The following is an 18,106-nucleotide window of genomic DNA, read 5'->3' on the forward strand; positions in this document are numbered from 1 at the left end:
CCAGAGGCTCTGCCATTTTGGAAATAGGATACTGAGACTGAAATGACTTTTGATCTTATCTGGCAAGGCTCATTTTGCAATGTAGTAGCAGGCTAAAAAAAGAAAGGTATAAGGGCACAAAATACTCTGTCATTCTATGTAAATGACTACAAAAGTCAGATGATTTTCCTGTCTGTCTCTTTCTCTCCAGTACGGATTCATCAACACTTGTCTGAAGTCTCTTCTAATAGAGAAATTTGGTGAAGAAACCTGGGAACATCTCAAGTGAGTATGTGTACCTTTCTGACATTGTACGAGTGAGATTTGAAAACTTAAAAGTCAAGCAAGGGATAATTCTTTCAGTTATGGATACACTAGAGAGAAACATGAAAAAGAAGAAGATCCTCATTGCACCTTAAAGACTAACAGATTTATTGTGGCATAAGCTAGTGTGGACAATTGTCCACTTCATCAGATTCATTTAGAAAGATGCATCTGACATGAAGCGAGCTCTAGTGTGAAATTTGTTAGGTCCACAAATATTTAGAGTGCCACAGTTAACATTTGGGAAGGATAAAAAAAAACAATTCAGAATGGGTTCAGCAACATCTCTGGCAATTGCAGTGGTAAAAAGGTAAAAAGGTAAAGGTACCCCTGCCCGTACGGGCCAGTCTTGACAGACTCTGGGGTTGTGCGCCCATCTCACTTAAGAGGCCAGGGGCCAGCGCTGTCCGGAGACACTTCCGGGTCACGTGGCCAGCGTGACATCGCTGCTCTGGCCAGAGCCAGAGCCAGAGCCAGAGCCGCACACGGAAACGCCGTTTACCTTCCCGCTGGTAAGCGGTCCCTATTTATCTACTTGCACCCGGAGGTGCTTTCGAACTGCTAGGTTGGCAGGCGCTGGGACCGAGCAGCGGGAGCGCACCCCGCCGCAGGGATTCGAACCGCCAACCTTTTGATCGGCAAGCCCTAGGCGCTGAGGCTTTAACCCACAGCGCCACCTGCGTCCCCTTAATTGCAGTGGTACATGCACCCTATTTTTGTTTTATACAATTCATGCATGTTCATGCATGTTTCACAGTAGGCTCCATCTTAAAAGAGGCATTCTCTCCTGTTTGAGAGAGAAGGGAAAATTCCTGTTTTTAAGAAGGTGCCGGCCAACTGTGGGTTTGTAAGCACTTGAAGAACGATTTTACTGGGTTAAAAAAACCCCAAAAAATCTCTCTCTAATTCATTTTGTGTACATTTAAAATGGTTTTAAGAAAATTATGCAAGTAACATTGTAGCCTTCCTGAAAAGTTTTACACTGATATATTTTTAAGTAGATTGTACACATCGCACAATAAATCATGCTCTCTGTTTTGTTTTATATTCAGATGCTAATAGTAGTTTTGATACTTTTACAGGACAAAAACTGGGATTGAAGACACCTTTATGACATACACAGTGTATGATGATGCTGTCACAATGAAGCTGGTCCAGGAAACCTGCAAAACACTAAGTTGTGAAACATGTTCTGGTTTCATTTATTATCTTTGCATTCTTTTAATTTTGCCTTTTTAAAATTCTCTTTCTGGCTTTTAATTTACTTTGATGTTATGTTTAACTGTATTATTTGGTTTATATTGTTTTATCTTATGGAATAAGCTTAGTTTAGGGACAAAAAATTGTGCAACCCCATTCTGAATGTGTTTTCTGCCGCCCTGGGTTCTTTGGGGAGGAAGGGAGGGATAGAAATACAATCAATGAATAAATAAAATACTGATGGACAAGTTAAACATGCAGCACAATCCAAGGAATGTTTACTCAGAAGTAAGCTGCATTATGTTCCATTGGACTTAGTCCTAGGAAAGTATGTATGGGGTACAACTTAAATTCAATTGCAAATTGCACTTGTTTCTAGGCAAATTGGCATATATATATATATATATATATAGAGAGAGAGAGAGAGAGAGAGAGAGAGAGAGAGAGAGAGAGAGAGTGTGTCCTGGAAGTAAGTCCCATTGGACTTATTTAAAGTGGGCCTGTCAGCTTCATCAGTGGAGCATGGTGCCTCTGCCTTGACTCCAGCTGAAGGCTATGAGGTATCCTTCCCATTCAGGGGTGTGAAATCTGTGGCCCTCCAGAAGTTGCTTTCATCCCTGATTGTTGGGCTAGCTGGCTGAGCTGGCTGAAGTTGCCGTCGCATTACATCTGGGGGGGGGGGCTGCAGGTTTCCCACTCCTGCCTTAGCTAATAATCCAGTTCCCTCATCAGCTGCACTTTTTGCCCACCAAAACAGCTAAATGGAGCTCCTACTGAAATTCAAGAACTAGCCTTGCTCTATTGACGTCTCTGCTGTCCCGCCCATTGCCCTGTGAGAACTGTACACATTTCTCTGAACAGAAAAATTTTGTGAAGAAAGTCATATGATACTGGGGGCATAAACAAATGCTAGGGTGTTGCGTTGGGGGGGGGGGAGGAATGTCTTCTTCATGGCAAAAGGTATACTTTCTGCTGTGCACAGGTATGTCTCCTTCCTGTCCTCTGCCAAACGCAGTATTAGTGCTATGCCATGCCATACACTCTCCTCATATCACCAAACAAGGGGTAGCACTATTGAAGAGGGTAAGGTAAAGGTAAAGGGACCCCTGATCATAAGGTCCAGTCGTGACCAACTCTGGAGTTGTGGCGCTCATCTCGCTTTATTGGCCGAGGGAGCCGGCGTACAGCTTCCGGGTAGTGTAGCCAGCATGACTAAGCTGCTTCTGGCGAACCAGAGCAGCACACGGAAATGCCGTTTACCTTCCCGCCGGAGCAGTACCTATTTATCTACTTGCACTTTAATGTGCTTTCGAACTGCTAGGTTGGCAGGAGCAGGGACCGAGCAATGGGAGCTCACTCCGTCACGGGGATTCAAACCGCCAATCTTCTGATCGGCAAGCCCTAGGCTCTATGGTTTAACCCACAGCACCACCCGGGTAGGGTCGACCATATGTTTCCTGGCAAGAGGAGAAGAGATCTTTCTGAGCAGCTGAGAGGTCTCTGCATTCAGACTAGGACGTTGGCCAGGCTTGTGATCTTTTGAGGAGTAATGGCTGGATTTTGCTCATGCTCAGTGCTTAAGAGAGATTATTCCAACCCTGTTATTATTTGTTCATCTCATTTATTTCCACTCAGAGCTGTCAGAAGAGGCAGTGCTCAAACTTTTTGGGGAATACTTTTTCAGTTTCTGTAAGATGTCTGGATACGACAGAATGCTACGGACCCTAGGAGGAAATTTGATGGAGTTTATCGAGAACCTTGATGCCCTTCATAGCTATCTTGCCCTGTCCTACCAGGTACCTCCTTTGCTGTGTAGACACAATTCTGAAAAGCCCTTTTAAGAAAATAAAAAATAAACAATTTTAGAAAGGGGGGGGGGGAATGTGTGACTTGGACCTGGCCTGCCAGTCCCTGGCAAAACTGAGGGCTTCTTTTCCCTTTCACAATGCTGAGGTGAGGGGAAAAGTTTAATCTGCTCATTCTACCTGGGGTGATGTGATACAGCACTGTTCTATACTGGGGCAGTTTAAAGTCCACCTCTCAGCTTAGTACTACAACTGGGAAATCTACAACGACAATACAAGAATGACAATACAATAATTGCTCAGTCCGGACACTGAGATCCAGCACCAAGGGCCTTCTGGTGGTTCTCCCACTGTGAGAAGTGAGGTTACCTGGAACCAGGCAAAGGGCCTTCTCAGTAATGGTGCCCAAGCTGTGGAACGCCCTCCCATCAGATGTCAAGGATATAAACAACTGACTTTTAGAAGACATCTGAAGGGAGCCCTGTTTAGGGAAGTTTTTAATGTTTGGTGTTTTATTGTGTTTTTCATATTCTGTTTGGAGCCACCCACAGTGGCTGGGGAAGCCCAGCCAGATGGGCAGGGTATAGTAGTAGTAGTAGTAGTAAAAGCAAAACTGAATCCTTTTTCATTCCTCCTCTTGGCCACACAAGAGAAAGAGAGTAGAGGGAGAAGTATGTGATGTAACATGAAACTGTGGTTAAGCATTACGACTGAACTCCCTACAGGCATTTTGACTCTGAAAAGTTGCCTGGGAAGGGAATGTGGTCCTTGTTTGGAGAAAGCCCGCTCCCCCCCCTTAACAGAATTGTCTCAGAGGCGCTTGTCCCAAGGATGTTAGGAATGCATCTTTTAAGAATGTTGAGCATAACTATTGTGTGTAGGATTTCCGCCCAAGAAAATAAAGCAATAGTTTTTCTACTTAGGAAATGAATGCGCCATCATTCCGAGTAGAAAGAACCGATGGGATGTTGTTGCTCCACTATTACTCCGACAGAAAAGGCCTGTATCATATTGTCCCAGGTATGCTACAATATCTTGTTCCTTGTCAGGTTTTGCTCTGGAAACCTTTCCATAGAGGGTAGAAAATATGTTTGCACTAATGAACTACCTGTTTCCTATTTTGGGACAATTCCTCCTTCCTCTCCAGTGGTCCTTATGACCCATCCCACATTGTTCAACAGGATTCCCCTCCCTGACTGCAGTCTCCATGAAGAGAATTCCACCTAAAAAGCCAGAATGCTTCAACCCTAATTGCTAGAGGAGAGGGAAGTCTGGGCATGTGTGAAGAAGAAAGTATGGAGCATTGTGTTGGTCCAGGAGCGCCTCTTAATTAATGCCAATTGTCCAAATTATGGAGGAGCCAACCACAAATCATGCCTGAGGTGGAGGCTGGTCTATGGCAGCAACACACTCCCAGGCCGCACCCGCTCTGCCTTTCATGTTGGCAGACACGGGTTAGCATGGCACAGCAGGATGCATTGAGCTCCCCAGACCACACTGGGGAACATTGCCAGGAATTTTGCCTCATAAATCCTGGCTTTCCCCTGCCTGAACCTGAGGAGCAACCACCATTGACTCATGACATGACCGGAAACACAAACGATTATTCTTTCTTACATAGGAATCCTTGAAGCTGTGTCAAGAGATTTCTTTGGCAGCGAAGTGACGCTGAAAATTCTTTGTCAAGATGTAGAAGAGGAGCGCACTGGGAAGAAAGAACATGTTGTGTTTTTTCTTTCGCAGAATGAGAAAGAAGCAAAGAATGGGATCGAAGAAAAAATAGCCTCTGCAGGTGGAGACTCTCAGGAGGATGAAAAGGTGACAAAATTGGTCCTGTCAAAAATGGGGGGGGGGTTAGTTTTGAGTTAGCAGAAACATTCGTGGCTTAGAGAGGGGGAGCAGCCTTGCAAGTCTCTTAAGATATTGTAACAGATGAATCACTCTCCATGTGTACAGCAAAACTGATGTATACAGATTTAATTATTGTGCTTTATACCTTCTATGGCAACCATGAGGTTGCTCTGTGTAAATGGCTTTAGAATATGAGCATGATTCAGTTAATCTTAATTACCACGATGTACCATTTTTCTACCAATGTTCTATTTAGAGACTGGATGCTGCTTTCCAGAAAGGGAGGGAAGAATCTGTGTTGCACCAACTAGAAAAGAAATCTCACTGGGACATTGTGAGGCACATTGTGAAATTTAGGAGAGGTATATTAAATCCTTCTTAACCTCAGCATGATTATTGAAATGAAAGATGGGCCTCATCAGCATAAATTAGAGGTTGTCCTTGGATGTAAGTATCCTTACAAAAAACTGCCAGATGATATAATAGATTGATATAATTGGAATGTGATGCCTTGCTGCTTCTCAATTACACTGATCTATGCTTAAGTTCAGGTAAGTGAAAGCCTGGAATTTTATTACATAGACAAAGATACCCACCCCTTCTGACTACACACACCAAATCTTGTGTCCTGCTCCAAATTTTGATGCCATGTTCTCTCCGCCCCCCCCCCCCAATAAAAATCAGATTGTAAATATGTTAGGAACTGTGTGGAACTGTTTCAGCCAAATTCTTTATTATCCCACTACAAAGGGGGATAACTAAGGCAGGAATTGATATCTGAATGGTATAACAAGGTGTTTTCCAAGTGTTGGCTACAGCAAAGGAAAGGATGTATCAATGGAGAATGATCAAATTACTATATACAGGCGAAATGTGGAAATTCAAGAAAATATTCTCTCTTTGTAAATTCACTCTGTGTGTTGTCTATCACTCTGTGTTTCATAGAGGACCTTATTCGTACCTTGGAGCCATTTTTTCCTGAGAGACTTTGGGTTGAGGAGAGAACTTTCTGTTGTGTGTTTCCTTTCCACATTGTGTTCGATGAAACAGTAAGTTATCCATCGGCCTGAATCCTTGTAGCTGGAATAGAGATGCTTCTTGAGTTGGTCTCAGAGTATCTGTGGTTGAAGTGTATGCAAAGTTTTAAAATTACGAATGTATGTTGGCAAAAGGTGCTGTTGTTTTTTGTTTAAAAAATGATGTAAGTAGGATCACAAATGAAGGTTGTTGTTTTTTGTTGGTGCTCAAGAGAGTTTGAAAACTTTCCTTTTAGTCATGAAATTATGCAACCTTTCTATCTGCTCCTCAGCTGACGATCAAGCAGGCCGGTGTGAACATTCAGAAATTTGTACCAGGCTTGCAGATCTATGGAACCAGATTAGATGAGTATTTCTCTATTGTTCACCCACAAGTTACATTCACAATCTTTAGCATACGGAAATTTATCAACAGCCAGTTTGTTCTCAAGATACGAAGGGATGCGCTGCCTAACTTGTGGACGAGACGGCCCATGCTAAAGCTCAGAGGTATCAAACAAACTTGCTTTTTGCAGACATCTGAATGCTAAGGACCCTCATGCTAGCACTGTGGTGGCAAGGAAACTTGAGAGATGGTCACCTGCAGTTTTATATAAAAATGGTTGGAAGGCTTTGGAAGACTCCCACATTTCTAGAAGTTAGTTAATCTATGTGATTCCATTGATGGATTGCTTCCCGTAAGTGTCTTGATTTCACAGAAATATATATATATAGACAATTAAAAATAATTCCATATTTAAAAACAATTTAAAAGTCAATGTTTTAACTTGGAACTGTTTAAATTGTATTGTTTATGGATAAATTTTGATGTATTGTTTTCGATATGGGCCAATGGCCGTAATAAATCAAACTAACTAACTAACTAACTAAAGTCAATGCAGAAATTGACAGGTATAAATAACTCCACTTAAAAGGCTGGCTGAGAAACAAAGGTCTTCAATAGGCATCCAAAAAAAAAAAAAAAAAGAAAAGAAAAGAAAATAAAGATGGCACCAGAATAGATGCAACCACACTAAGGGCCAGATTCATATACAGTATTATAACTTATTTCATTTTTCATTTTTTAACGAAAAGGACAAATGATCTGGATGGATTCCATGCAGTGCATGATGTACTTGTGCTCACCCAAGTTGCGCAGTTTGGAGGAACTGGAAGAGCAACAGATGCACCTCTCTGACATTGCACAGCACGACACAACAAGGGATCTCATCCTCTTCAACCAGCAACGGCTGGCAGAGATAGAGCTATCTAACCAGCTAGAGAGGAAGAAGGAAGAGCTAAGGATTCTCTCCAAAAACCTGGAAGCGGAAAAGAAGAAATCGGAGGCTCTGCTGTATGCCATGTTGCCAAAACATGTGGCCAATCAGCTTAAGGAGGGCAAAAAGGTGGAAGCAGGTAAATGCTTTTTATTGTCCTTTCATGCTTTTGTGGCAGCGAGGATATCACTGTAATGTTTTGAAAGACTGGGCAGCTACCCAATTTCAAATGGGAAATTCTAATAAAGCAAGACAGAGGGGGTTCGGCAGATAGTCTGGGGAAAACTGACTGATACTCTAACATTGCTGATTTTGCAGGTTTGGCCTTGGTTGGTTCCCCGAGTTCTGCTGGGAACTCAAGATCAGAGTGGGGTGTATGTCTCATAAATAAATATATTACAGTATGATGAGCTTGAGTGATTTCAGCTGGAATGTAGGGCTATAGCTTGCTGTTTAAAGTGTGTCAGAAGTATTGCCATCTTGTAGCACCCTGCTTGTGGTTAACGCTTAGCTGGAATGAAATATTCAATGCAGCAATAGGGAAATTAAAATAATAATTTATTTGTCAGACAAATAAATGATAGGCACAGTGGTATATGGTTACCAAAGCTCTGCCTGCCCTCCAGCCGTGATGGCCAGCACTTATATTTCCTCAACCCAGCCCCCTTGCTCCTCCTTTGGCTGCCTCTGTCCAATCAGCCTGGTTGAAATTCCTATTGGCTGTTTGCTAGAACCAATCATAAAAGATACACCCATTTCCTATTACCTTTTATGGGAGACAAAGAGCTATATTTCCTTCTATCCATAAATGGCAGACAAGTAGCCATATATTTTACATTTGCCTCGACAAGGCACCTTAATTACCAGATCATCTTTTGCCCCTGTTGCCCCTGTTGCCCCTGCATTCCAAAACAAATGGCTAAAACAGATGGCTCATGGTATTAAGTTCTATCTAAACAGAGATCTTACTATTTACCAACTCTTAATTAGTGTTTTTGCAGCTTGATTGTATTCTGTAATATGTAGGGTCAGTGTAACCTTTGCTCCCAGCCTGTATTTCCCTTTTTACAACTTTGAGAAACTTGTCTCCTGCTTCTGCTATAAATCAGGGGGGCCCTTGTCCAGGAGGATAAACAACTGCCAGAGTACTTAGCCAGCTGCTTTTCTGCCTGGCATGAAACATTTGCAAATCTTTAAGCTCATTTTAAAATACAGGCTTTGATCAGATGCCTCAATCTAAGTGATTCACCTCAGTGCAAAAGGATTCAGAGGATATGTTATTCTTTCTTTGCATATTTTTACATTAAAAGCAGATTTTGAGAACTGGAAAGTTCTGTCTGAATGCATCCTGATTAAAAGTGTCCAGGACCACGTGCAAAGGTTTGCTGCCTTCACTGACAAACCCATTGGTCCAATAAAATGTAACACTAGTCTAAGCCACTTGAGTCCATCTTGAAACAGAAAGACTTTTCACAGTCTGGGGTTGCCAAGCTTTTTTGGAATAGAGGGAGCATTTTGAATTTTGAGAGGGTGCTGGGGACGCAAGTCACAAAATGACTGCCGTGGAGTGTGGCATAGCACAAAATGGCTGCCATTGGGCATGCAGCATAGCACAAAATTAAAGAGACAACCACCCCTGACTGCCTTATTCTTACCTTGGGAAATCATCTATGTCCTACTGGTCCTAATGAAGGAGATTGCACACGTACCAATGGTGTTGCTGTCTAATGATAAGAAGCAATATTCCTCAGTACCAGAGGGAATATGCAGGGTGACCATAGCCACAGCCACCACCTGGGAAGAGTGGGGCCACTACTGCCTGCTCCTCTCTGCTCTACTTTTCTCTCTCCTGCCACAGGAGTTTCCAGTCACCTCAGGCAGCAGCAGTGGTGTGTGCATGTGGCAGTGGAGGCAGCAGCGGCAGGGCGCCATTTTCTGCTTTGCCTCGAGCGGCAAAATATCTTGGGCTGGCCCTGAATGTGGGGATTGGTTTTTCATCTCTACCAACAGAAGGACCGAAGCAAATGGCACTGTCAACTGCGTTGGCCTTACAAACAGAATGGTGTCTTGTTTTTGTGGCTTAAAATAAACAAAACAGACTTTCCAAAATAGCCATTCTTCTTTTAATTATTCCCTAGGAGATTTTAGTTGCTGCACAATACTTTTCAGTGATGTCGTGACCTTCACAAACATCTGCTCTGCCTGTGAACCTATTCAGATAGTGAACATGCTTAATTCCATGTACTCAAGATTTGATCGGCTAACTAGTGTCCACGGTGTTTATAAAGTAAGCGTTCTTGCAATTTACACACATTTTCATCACTTATTCTGCCTTTCCTGCTCATCTTGATGTTTATAGCTGGTTGTATCAAGCCCTATCACTATGAAAAATTGTTTTAGAATGATGGACACAAGGATGAGAATGAAAACTGAAGACTATTAACTTATCAAAAACATTAAATTGTCAAGCCTTTCCAGACCAGTTTTTCCTTCATATCATTTCCCTCTGCAGAATGCCAGTATTTTTGCCTCCTTTTGTTTCTGTAAATATTTCCCCTGCTACCTAGAGCAGGCATAGGCAAACTCGGCCCTCCAGATGTTTTGGGACTACAACTTCCATCATCCCTAGCCAACAGGACCAGTGGTCAGGGATGATGGGAGTTGTAGTCCCAAAACATCTGGAGGGCCGAGTTTGCCTATGCCTGACCTAGAGGATAAACTGCACTAGTGCAACCCTTTAATTGTGGTGGTGGTGATAATGTATTATGTTAACTATCCGGGACAGATTAATGTCTCCATCCAACACTGCCCACATAGAAACATAGAGTAGGAAGAGACCCAAGAGTCATCTGACTCAACCCCCTGCAATGTAGAAATCCCAGCTGAAGCCGAGGAAATGTTGTGTGCTTATTAATAAGCCTTGCTAAATGGGGCAACTGGCTGTGGACCCTCATGAGAGCAGCCCCTGAGCTATCGGTGAAATATAGGAAGGACATCTCTCTGCGTGGGACAGGAAAGTGGGGAGCAGTCATGGCACATGTTGGCCAAGGAGTTTTCTGTCTTCCCATCCCTACAGTATGTCTCTCTATTGCCTTACAGGTGGAAACAATAGGAGATGCCTACATGGTTGTAGGCGGGATCCCAGTGCCTGTCAGCAGTCATGCTGAAAGGGTGGCTAATTTTGCCCTGGGCATGAGAATAGCTGCAAGAGAAGTGATGAACCCACTCACAGATAAGCCTATACAGGTACATTTGATCTTGACTTCAATTGCATGATTCTATGGATAAGGGACGCGGGTGGCGCTGTGGGTAAAAGCCTCAGCGCCTAGGGCTTGCCGATCGAAAGGTCGGCGGTTCGAATCCCCGCAGCGGGGTGGGCTCCCGCTGCTCGGTCCCAGCGCCTGCCAACCTAGCAGTTCGAAAGCACCTCTGGGTGCAAGTAGATAATTAGGGACCACTTACTGGTGGGAAGGTAAACGGCGTTTCCGTGTGCTGCGCTGGCTCGCCAGATGCAGCTTTGTCATGCTGGCCACGTGACCCGGAAGTGTCTTCGGACAGCGCTGGCCCCCGGCCTCTTGAGTGAGATGGGCGCACAACCCCAGAGTCTGTCAAGACTGGCCCGTACGGGCAGGGGTATCTTTACCTTTACCTTTATGGATGCCTAATTCAGAAGTAATTCCCACTGAATTCCTGCAGTTAGCAAGGCAGTTGGATGGGATGAGCTCCCAGTTCTCTTCCAACTCTGGATCTCAGTTCCGGCACCTCTCAGGTGGCTGTCATTGCCATTGTAAGAGAACACGGGAGGCATTCATAGTGAGTTCCGGCACCTCTTTTTTCTAGAAAAATAGCACTGTTGGAAGGTGTCACTATTAGTTATGCCTTTAATTACCCTCCTGTGTCTGGTGAGACACTCAGACATTGCTATATCCCATTAAGGACTCACTGTTAAAACCGTGTTCATGGAAGACAATCTTACTCGGCTACAAGTGATCAGCAAAGAAGAAGAATCCCATATATTACTTTCCCAAATGTTCTAGAGTATTTCAGTCTGGTTCTTCCATTGCTGAGCTATCTCTCATTATGCTGCAGTCAGTAGGAAGCCGACTAGTTTGCTGTGGTGCAGAAAGTGTTTTTGAATGATGGCCTTGCTAAATGTCTTGTTATACTGCAACAAATCCAGGAGGTTGAATGAAGAACAATCAACTATTTCTTTTAGAGCTGTAACAGAGAACGCATTTTCCTTTGTTGTGTTTATGCCAGCAGATTAGAATTGGGGTGCACACTGGACCAGTTTTGGCTGGAGTGGTTGGGGAGAAAATGCCCAGGTATTGCTTGTTTGGCGATACAGTCAACACAGCTTCTAGGATGGAAAGCCATGGACTTCCAGACAAAATCCATCTGAGCCCAACAACATTCAGGTAAGAACCTGCAAATCAATCGCAACACAAGGAAAATTCTCCTCTTGTCTTTTCTACATTGGCAGTACCAAGGCTATCAAATCCCAGACATTTTGTGAGATCTGTGCTGTCCCTAGGACCACTAACATGCTCCACATCAATTATCAAATTATCTTCAGGGGTAGGCAGTGAGAACTTTTGTAGGGCAAAGCAGATGAACTACTGATGGGTACTACTGCCTTTCTCATATTCCAATTGTCCACTCTATATATCAGGTGTGGGGAACCTCCAGGTGTTGCTCAACTACAACTCCCACCATTGGCCGTGCTTGCTGGGGCTGATGGGAGTTGTAGTTCAGCAACATCTGGAGGGCCAAATGTTCCCAAAGCTTACTGCAGATCAATAGCAACATTTTCTGGCAGTGGATCCTTATCTAGCCAAAAGAGCACTAGGTAAAGGAACCCCTGACCATTAGGTCCAGTCGTGGCCGACTCTGGGGTTGCGATGCTCATCTCGCTTTATTGGCCGAGGGAGCCGATGTACAGCTTCTGGGTCATGTGGCCAGCATGACTATGTCACTTCTGGTGAACCAAGGCAGCGCACGGAAACACCATTTACCTTCCCTCTGGAGTGCTACCTATTTATCTACTTGTACTTTGACGTGCTTTCAAACTGCTAGGTTGGCAGGAACACAGACCGAGCAACAGAAGCTCACCCCGTTGCAGGGATTCGAACCACCAACCTTCTGATCGGCAAGCCCTAGGCTCTATGGTTTAACCCACAGCGCCACCCGCATCCCTTTAAAAGGCACTATCCACACAGAAAATGGAAATATCAGCAGGCTTGGGGGAATGGCAGAGTTTGCAGAAGCACAACCAATGATTTGGGGGGACGACAGTAAAGTGGGGGGCAGGCATGCACCACATAAACAGCCAGAGAGCACTGAGAATGCTCAGGGGGACAAAGAATGCTGATGGACATGGAGATAAGATAGAATGGTGGACTTTGGGAGAGGACATGGCTCCACACGGCAACACTTGTTGTGAGTCCCACTTGTAATTTCTGTTAGGGCTGTGTACACCCTATACCTTTAAAGCACATTCTTTCCCTCGAAGAATTCTGAGCACTGCAGTTAGTTCAGAGTTGCTGGGAACTGAAGCTCTACAAAGGGTAAAATACAAGGCCCAGAATTCCTTGAGTGGGGAAAAACACATGTTCTGAACATGCTTAAAAGGTATGGAGTGCGCACATCCTTAGATGCATAAGCGTCAAGGAGGGTAGAATTTGGCAGCGTGGAATCGGGTGGAGGAGCAGGCAGTATCATGAGGGACAGAGGTGTTGGACACCTGAGGATTTTGGGAAATGGGTGAATTGTGAGCCCCACAACTGCTGTGCTTCTCGCACTCAACAGAGCATTATCACACCAAGTGTTTGAGATGGTGGAAAGGGGAGAGATACAGGTCAAAGGAAAAGGGAAAATGACAACGCATTTTCTGAGGAAAAATCTCCATGCCACCGAGAATGAAATAATGGGACGACTGGAAGAGACATCTGGTAATGGCGACGGCAATGGTGTGAGTCTGTCGAGGGACAGAGAAATTCTTATATTTATAGCATCATGTAAGGTGTCAGTTCTGAAATGAAATCGCTCCGCCACTATCTACATTGTGTGATGTATCTGCACTAAGAGGTTGATGTATTCATCTCTATATTCTTGGATTTAGGTTCCATGGGCAGGCCTAGTTCTTATGAAATCAAGCGTTGTTTTTTCCTACACTTTATTTTTGAGCCTCGCTGTGCAAAACTGCTTCTGTTTGTAAATGAATCTACCAAGTTTCAAGGCCGCCATGGATTTGAAATAAGACTCCAGTCAAAAGCTCACGTCACCTTACAATTAGCCTTTTGAACGCACAAGATTCTTACTTGCCTTTTCCGTAACGGATTAATCTTGCTCATGTGCTTTGACTGGTGAGATACAAAAAGGGAATCCTCAGCTCAAATGCAGATAAACCCAAGTAAAAACTAACAGAGAAACAGGCATTCCAGTTGTTGTTGTTTTTAAATGCAGTAATAATAATTCTGCCTCAATATGTTGGTGCTGGAATTTCCAAGCTGATGCACTTTTGATGGTTCTTAAATGCTTTAATTAAGTTTTTATTTCATTTTTAGCTGTTTGTTTTGGTGCTTTGTTGTTTGCTGCCCTGGGCTCCTTTGGGAAGAAAGGCAGGATAGACTTTTAATAAATTCTACTACAGTGGTACCTTGGTTCCCGAATGGCCTAGTTGTCAAACAAATTGGCTCCCAAACACTGTAATTGTTCCAGTTTGCAAACGTTTTTCACAAAGCCGAATGTCCAATGCGGCTTCCGATTGAGTGCAGGAAGCTCCCGCAGCCAATCGGAAGCTGCGCCTTGGTTTTCAAACGGTTTCAGAAGTTGCACAGACTTCAGGAATGAATTATGAGTAGGTGTGTTAATTTGTATAGAATTTACACAATACTAGCCCTTTTCTTTTTTTGTTGAAGCAGACACTTTGGAAAGCGATCACGGCAAGAATGTTGTAATAATGAAGTATGCTGAAGATTCTCTTACAGCCAGGGACGCAGAGCATTTAGAAGATGTGGCAGGTTTGTTACAATGTTCACCCAATGCACAGAAGCTGTGGGATTAGTATTGGTTACCATACTCATGTTTATCTCCCCAATTTTGGAGAGGGAGGGGGGAAGTGAATAAACTCACCATCCCTCAAAACTTCTAGCGGCCTCAAATAAATCTGCTGCTATAGTGGATCCAGAAGGCTTGATTCAGTTGGTGCAATTCTATAAGTGCAAGGGCTTTTGAACCTCAGTGGAAGAGAATGGGTTTTTTAAAAAATCAAGTATTAAATAAAGGAAACACATGAGATAAAACTGGATGGTATAATAGAATATGCAGCAGAATAAGGGTTGCATAGAATGCCATGGAGAAATGAACTGGGAAGTGATATGTGATGGGCAATGTATGTATGATGAATGTAAAAAAAACAGTGGAAAATGCACATTTAAGAGAGAGAGAGAGAGAGAATGGGATTTTTGCCGATTTCCCCTGCCTCTTGGAACTGTTGTCGCTTTGATTACCTAGATGCAGAAACATGCACATTCCCTTTCAAAAATGAGAGTTGAACTGAATGGGGGGGGGGAATATTGCGTGAACTATCATTACCCATGTGAATTACTGTACTCCCGTGCGGCAGCGGACAATAATGGGGCTACCTCTAGGATGGCTAACAAATTGGCTCTAAATTAGAATATTCCTGATTGTTTTTCTCACACCTTTGGTTTCCTTCTCCCTGGTTACCTGTTAGGGGCTGAAAGTGATGCTCCCCATGGAGAGGATTCACAGCAGAAAAAAGAAGTCTCACTTCCTAATCTGTCAGAGAGTGCGGCTCCCTCAGCACTTTGCGTCCTGTTTTAGAAAAATGGTCATATGAGGAATGAAAACTCAAGGGGGGGGGAGGAGAGAACTTCTGCATGTTACCTACACCACAGCTTGGAACGTAACCGTGTGTGATGAAGTGAAGAAACGGCAAAGGAAGGGCAGGCAATGTTTTGCTGAGAACAAATGGTCTACTTCATCCTTCTCTTAAAGAGTTTGCACTCCTTACAGGCCAAGCATGAAAGGCTTCATTTCATTTGAAACTTCTTTCCTTCTTGTAATGTTTGGCCACATTGGATAGGATGAGAGAAGCCACAGGGAGCACAGTTCTCCTTTCTATGCAAAGCTATGTGATTGGGGGAGGGGGCTGTTTGTCTGTATGTGCATAAATACATAATTGATGAATGATACGGGTCTTATATATTCTTTAATGGTATATTTATGATTGTTTTAAAAGGTGTTCTAAGTCGCTTGGAGACCTTTAGGTAACTAGTGACCAACAAAGAACAATAGACAATAAAATGTCCATCAGAAACAGGGCTTAGCTTTAATCACCATTCTCACAATTCAAGATGAATTATCTCAGATTTATTTATATGAATAATCACATCTGACACAATGGAATTAAATTATAAAGCAAAAAAAAATCCCACACCCCTACTTTTTTATTCACAACAAAAACCTCTGTCCGAATCTTTCCCTTAAATTGTTGTTGTTGTTGTTGTTTACTGCAATTATTATTACAATTATTACAATTTGTTATCCGCCCTTCACCCTAAGGTCTCATGGCAGGTTACAGCAATTAAAGCACAACATTAATGTTAAAATTATTATTATACAATATTAAAAGCAGTTTAAAAATGAGTTAACATTTTACAAAAATAAGGCAGGTCCTAAAAACATACATCTCAAGAGTCAAAACATTAGCAAGTCCCTGTTAATTGGAGTTGGCAAGTCTTTTCCTGATCAGCGATTTGGGGACTACAAAGGGCTTAATGCCACATGGACAACTTTCTCTTCAGGCGTCCTTAGGGAAGCTGCCATTAATAATCAGCAAAGGGCAACAGGCAGTGCGCTAGCTCACCTTTCAGGTGGCACTAGAGACTAAAAATCTCTCTCCCACCTTTCTTGTGATTCAGTATGCCCAAAACCTTTCCTTCCCAAAAGCCCTTGTTTAGAATCAGCATGGACCCAATTACCAGCTCCTGGCACTTTCTGAAATAAGATTTACCACTTCTGCTGGTGCTCCACAAACGATGAGACACGTAGCTTATCGAGTTCTTAGAGCAAACTGTCAGCAATTGACACTGTTTATTTAATGCCATGACTGTGCCAGGTGTTCCTGGGGTGTTAGGCAGGTGGGTAAGCTGTGGTGTTTCCCATTTCCTGAGGTAAATTTCAGGAGGAGCTGTACTCCTTCGCTTTCTATCTCTTTTCCTTCTGGTGTGGTGTTCTGTACCACTTAGTGGTATGCTTAGTGGTAAGGTTCAGATTCATTATAAGTTATTGTAAGTTTAAATTAGGTCTGCTGCAACTGGATTTCTTATGGACAGTGCCAATCCTGAATGTATTGGATTTGTGACCATTATTCTCATTTGCCTTCAGTAGCCATAAAGCTCTGCTGAATGAAATGTAATTGTCTCTGGTCTATTTTGGGGGGGAATCCTGCAATGTGTTTAAATTTTTACTCTGCTAATTATACATTGGAATCTGCTCTGGATCAATACTGAGTAGAATTGCACGACACAAACGCCACTGTGTAACTGGAAAGATGTGCTGTGCAATCCTCTCCATGGTCTGCCAAAGCACATCTCACTTACATTTTGACTTTAATTTGCACAAGACACTTTTTGGTGCTTGATGGCGCTGTGGGTTAAACCACAGAGCCTAGGACTTGCCGATCAGAAGGTTGGCGGTTCAAATCCCCGCGACGGGGTGAGCTCCCGTTGCTCGGTCCCAGCTCCTGCCAGCCTAGCAGTTCGAAAGCACAATGTGCAAATAGATAAATAGGTACTGCTCCAGCGGGAAGGTAAACGGTGTTTCTGCGCGCTGCTCTGGTTCGCCGGAAGCGGCTTAGTCATGCTGGCCACAGGACCTGGAAGCTGTCTGTGGACAAACGCCTGCTCCCTCGGCCAATAAAGCGAGATGAGCGCTGCAACCCCAGAGTCGGTCACGACTGGACCTAATGGTCAGGGGTCCCTTTACCTTTTATCCCAAGAATACTAGGCCTGAAATCTGTTCTAAGGAGTAAACCCTCTTGAACACAAAAAATAGCTCTGTATAAACATGCCTAGGATGATAGAGGTATCAAACAGAGCCAGGACATAGCTTCCAAAAAACTGAAGAAAAATTAACCAGACACACATTTAAACAAGATGACCTGGTGGACGACAATGGGAAGTTTTACGGTTTGTACTTTCTTCTAAATAAGGTACACTGGAGTTTGCTCGGGTAGAGGAACAGCACACAGCTTCTAAAAATTCCATTTTCCTTAAACAAATAATAATGTGATTTGAGTTTGGGGAAAGTGCAGTATCACCACAACAAAACACCTGCCTTAAGGGAAGATAGGAATCATGTGTGGGGAAAAGTTCTTGACATAGTCCCTGGTTCGTTAAACTACTTTTTAAAATTGACATATCAACTTTCAACAGAAGTTTCCGTGACAGAAAACCAATAAAAAGGTAAAAAATAACATTATTAACATTAAATTGCTAAAAATAAAGAAGAAAAGCACACACCCAGCCATCAGAACAGTAGTACAAGTAGTGCAAGAAACAGTAATAATATATCAACCTTTCAAAGTTCAGGAAGTTAGTGAAGCAGGCACAAGCCAAGTATCTCT

General features: G+C 43.2%; 1 protein-coding gene across 2 annotated transcripts; it reads left to right on the forward strand.

Moving 5' to 3' along the window:
• Positions 1 to 130: 130 nt before the first annotated feature.
• Positions 131 to 17,212, forward strand: LOC307212448 (guanylate cyclase soluble subunit beta-2-like). 2 transcript variants are annotated; one of them, XM_079969839.1, is made up of 15 exons: positions 131 to 264; positions 1,386 to 1,480; positions 3,139 to 3,299; positions 4,232 to 4,328; positions 4,930 to 5,126; positions 5,416 to 5,521; positions 6,105 to 6,208; positions 6,469 to 6,685; positions 7,271 to 7,591; positions 9,591 to 9,739; positions 10,552 to 10,698; positions 11,716 to 11,870; positions 13,261 to 13,403; positions 14,373 to 14,474; positions 15,191 to 17,212. In XM_079969839.1, exons 2-15 carry the CDS (start codon positions 1,414 to 1,416, stop codon positions 15,298 to 15,300), a joined length of 2,076 nt encoding a protein of 691 aa, XP_079825965.1. In that variant the 5' UTR covers positions 131 to 264; positions 1,386 to 1,413; the 3' UTR covers positions 15,301 to 17,212. The 2 variants fall into 2 exon arrangements, with proteins under 2 accessions (XP_079825965.1, XP_079825966.1); XM_079969840.1 differs by having other exon boundaries at positions 14,376 to 14,474.
• The last annotated feature ends 894 nt before the right edge of the window (positions 17,213 to 18,106 follow it).

This window comes from Podarcis cretensis, assembly GCF_951804945.1.
Source record: "Podarcis cretensis genome assembly, chromosome: 3".
In the NCBI taxonomy this organism is placed as follows: Eukaryota; Metazoa; Chordata; class Lepidosauria; order Squamata; family Lacertidae; genus Podarcis; species Podarcis cretensis.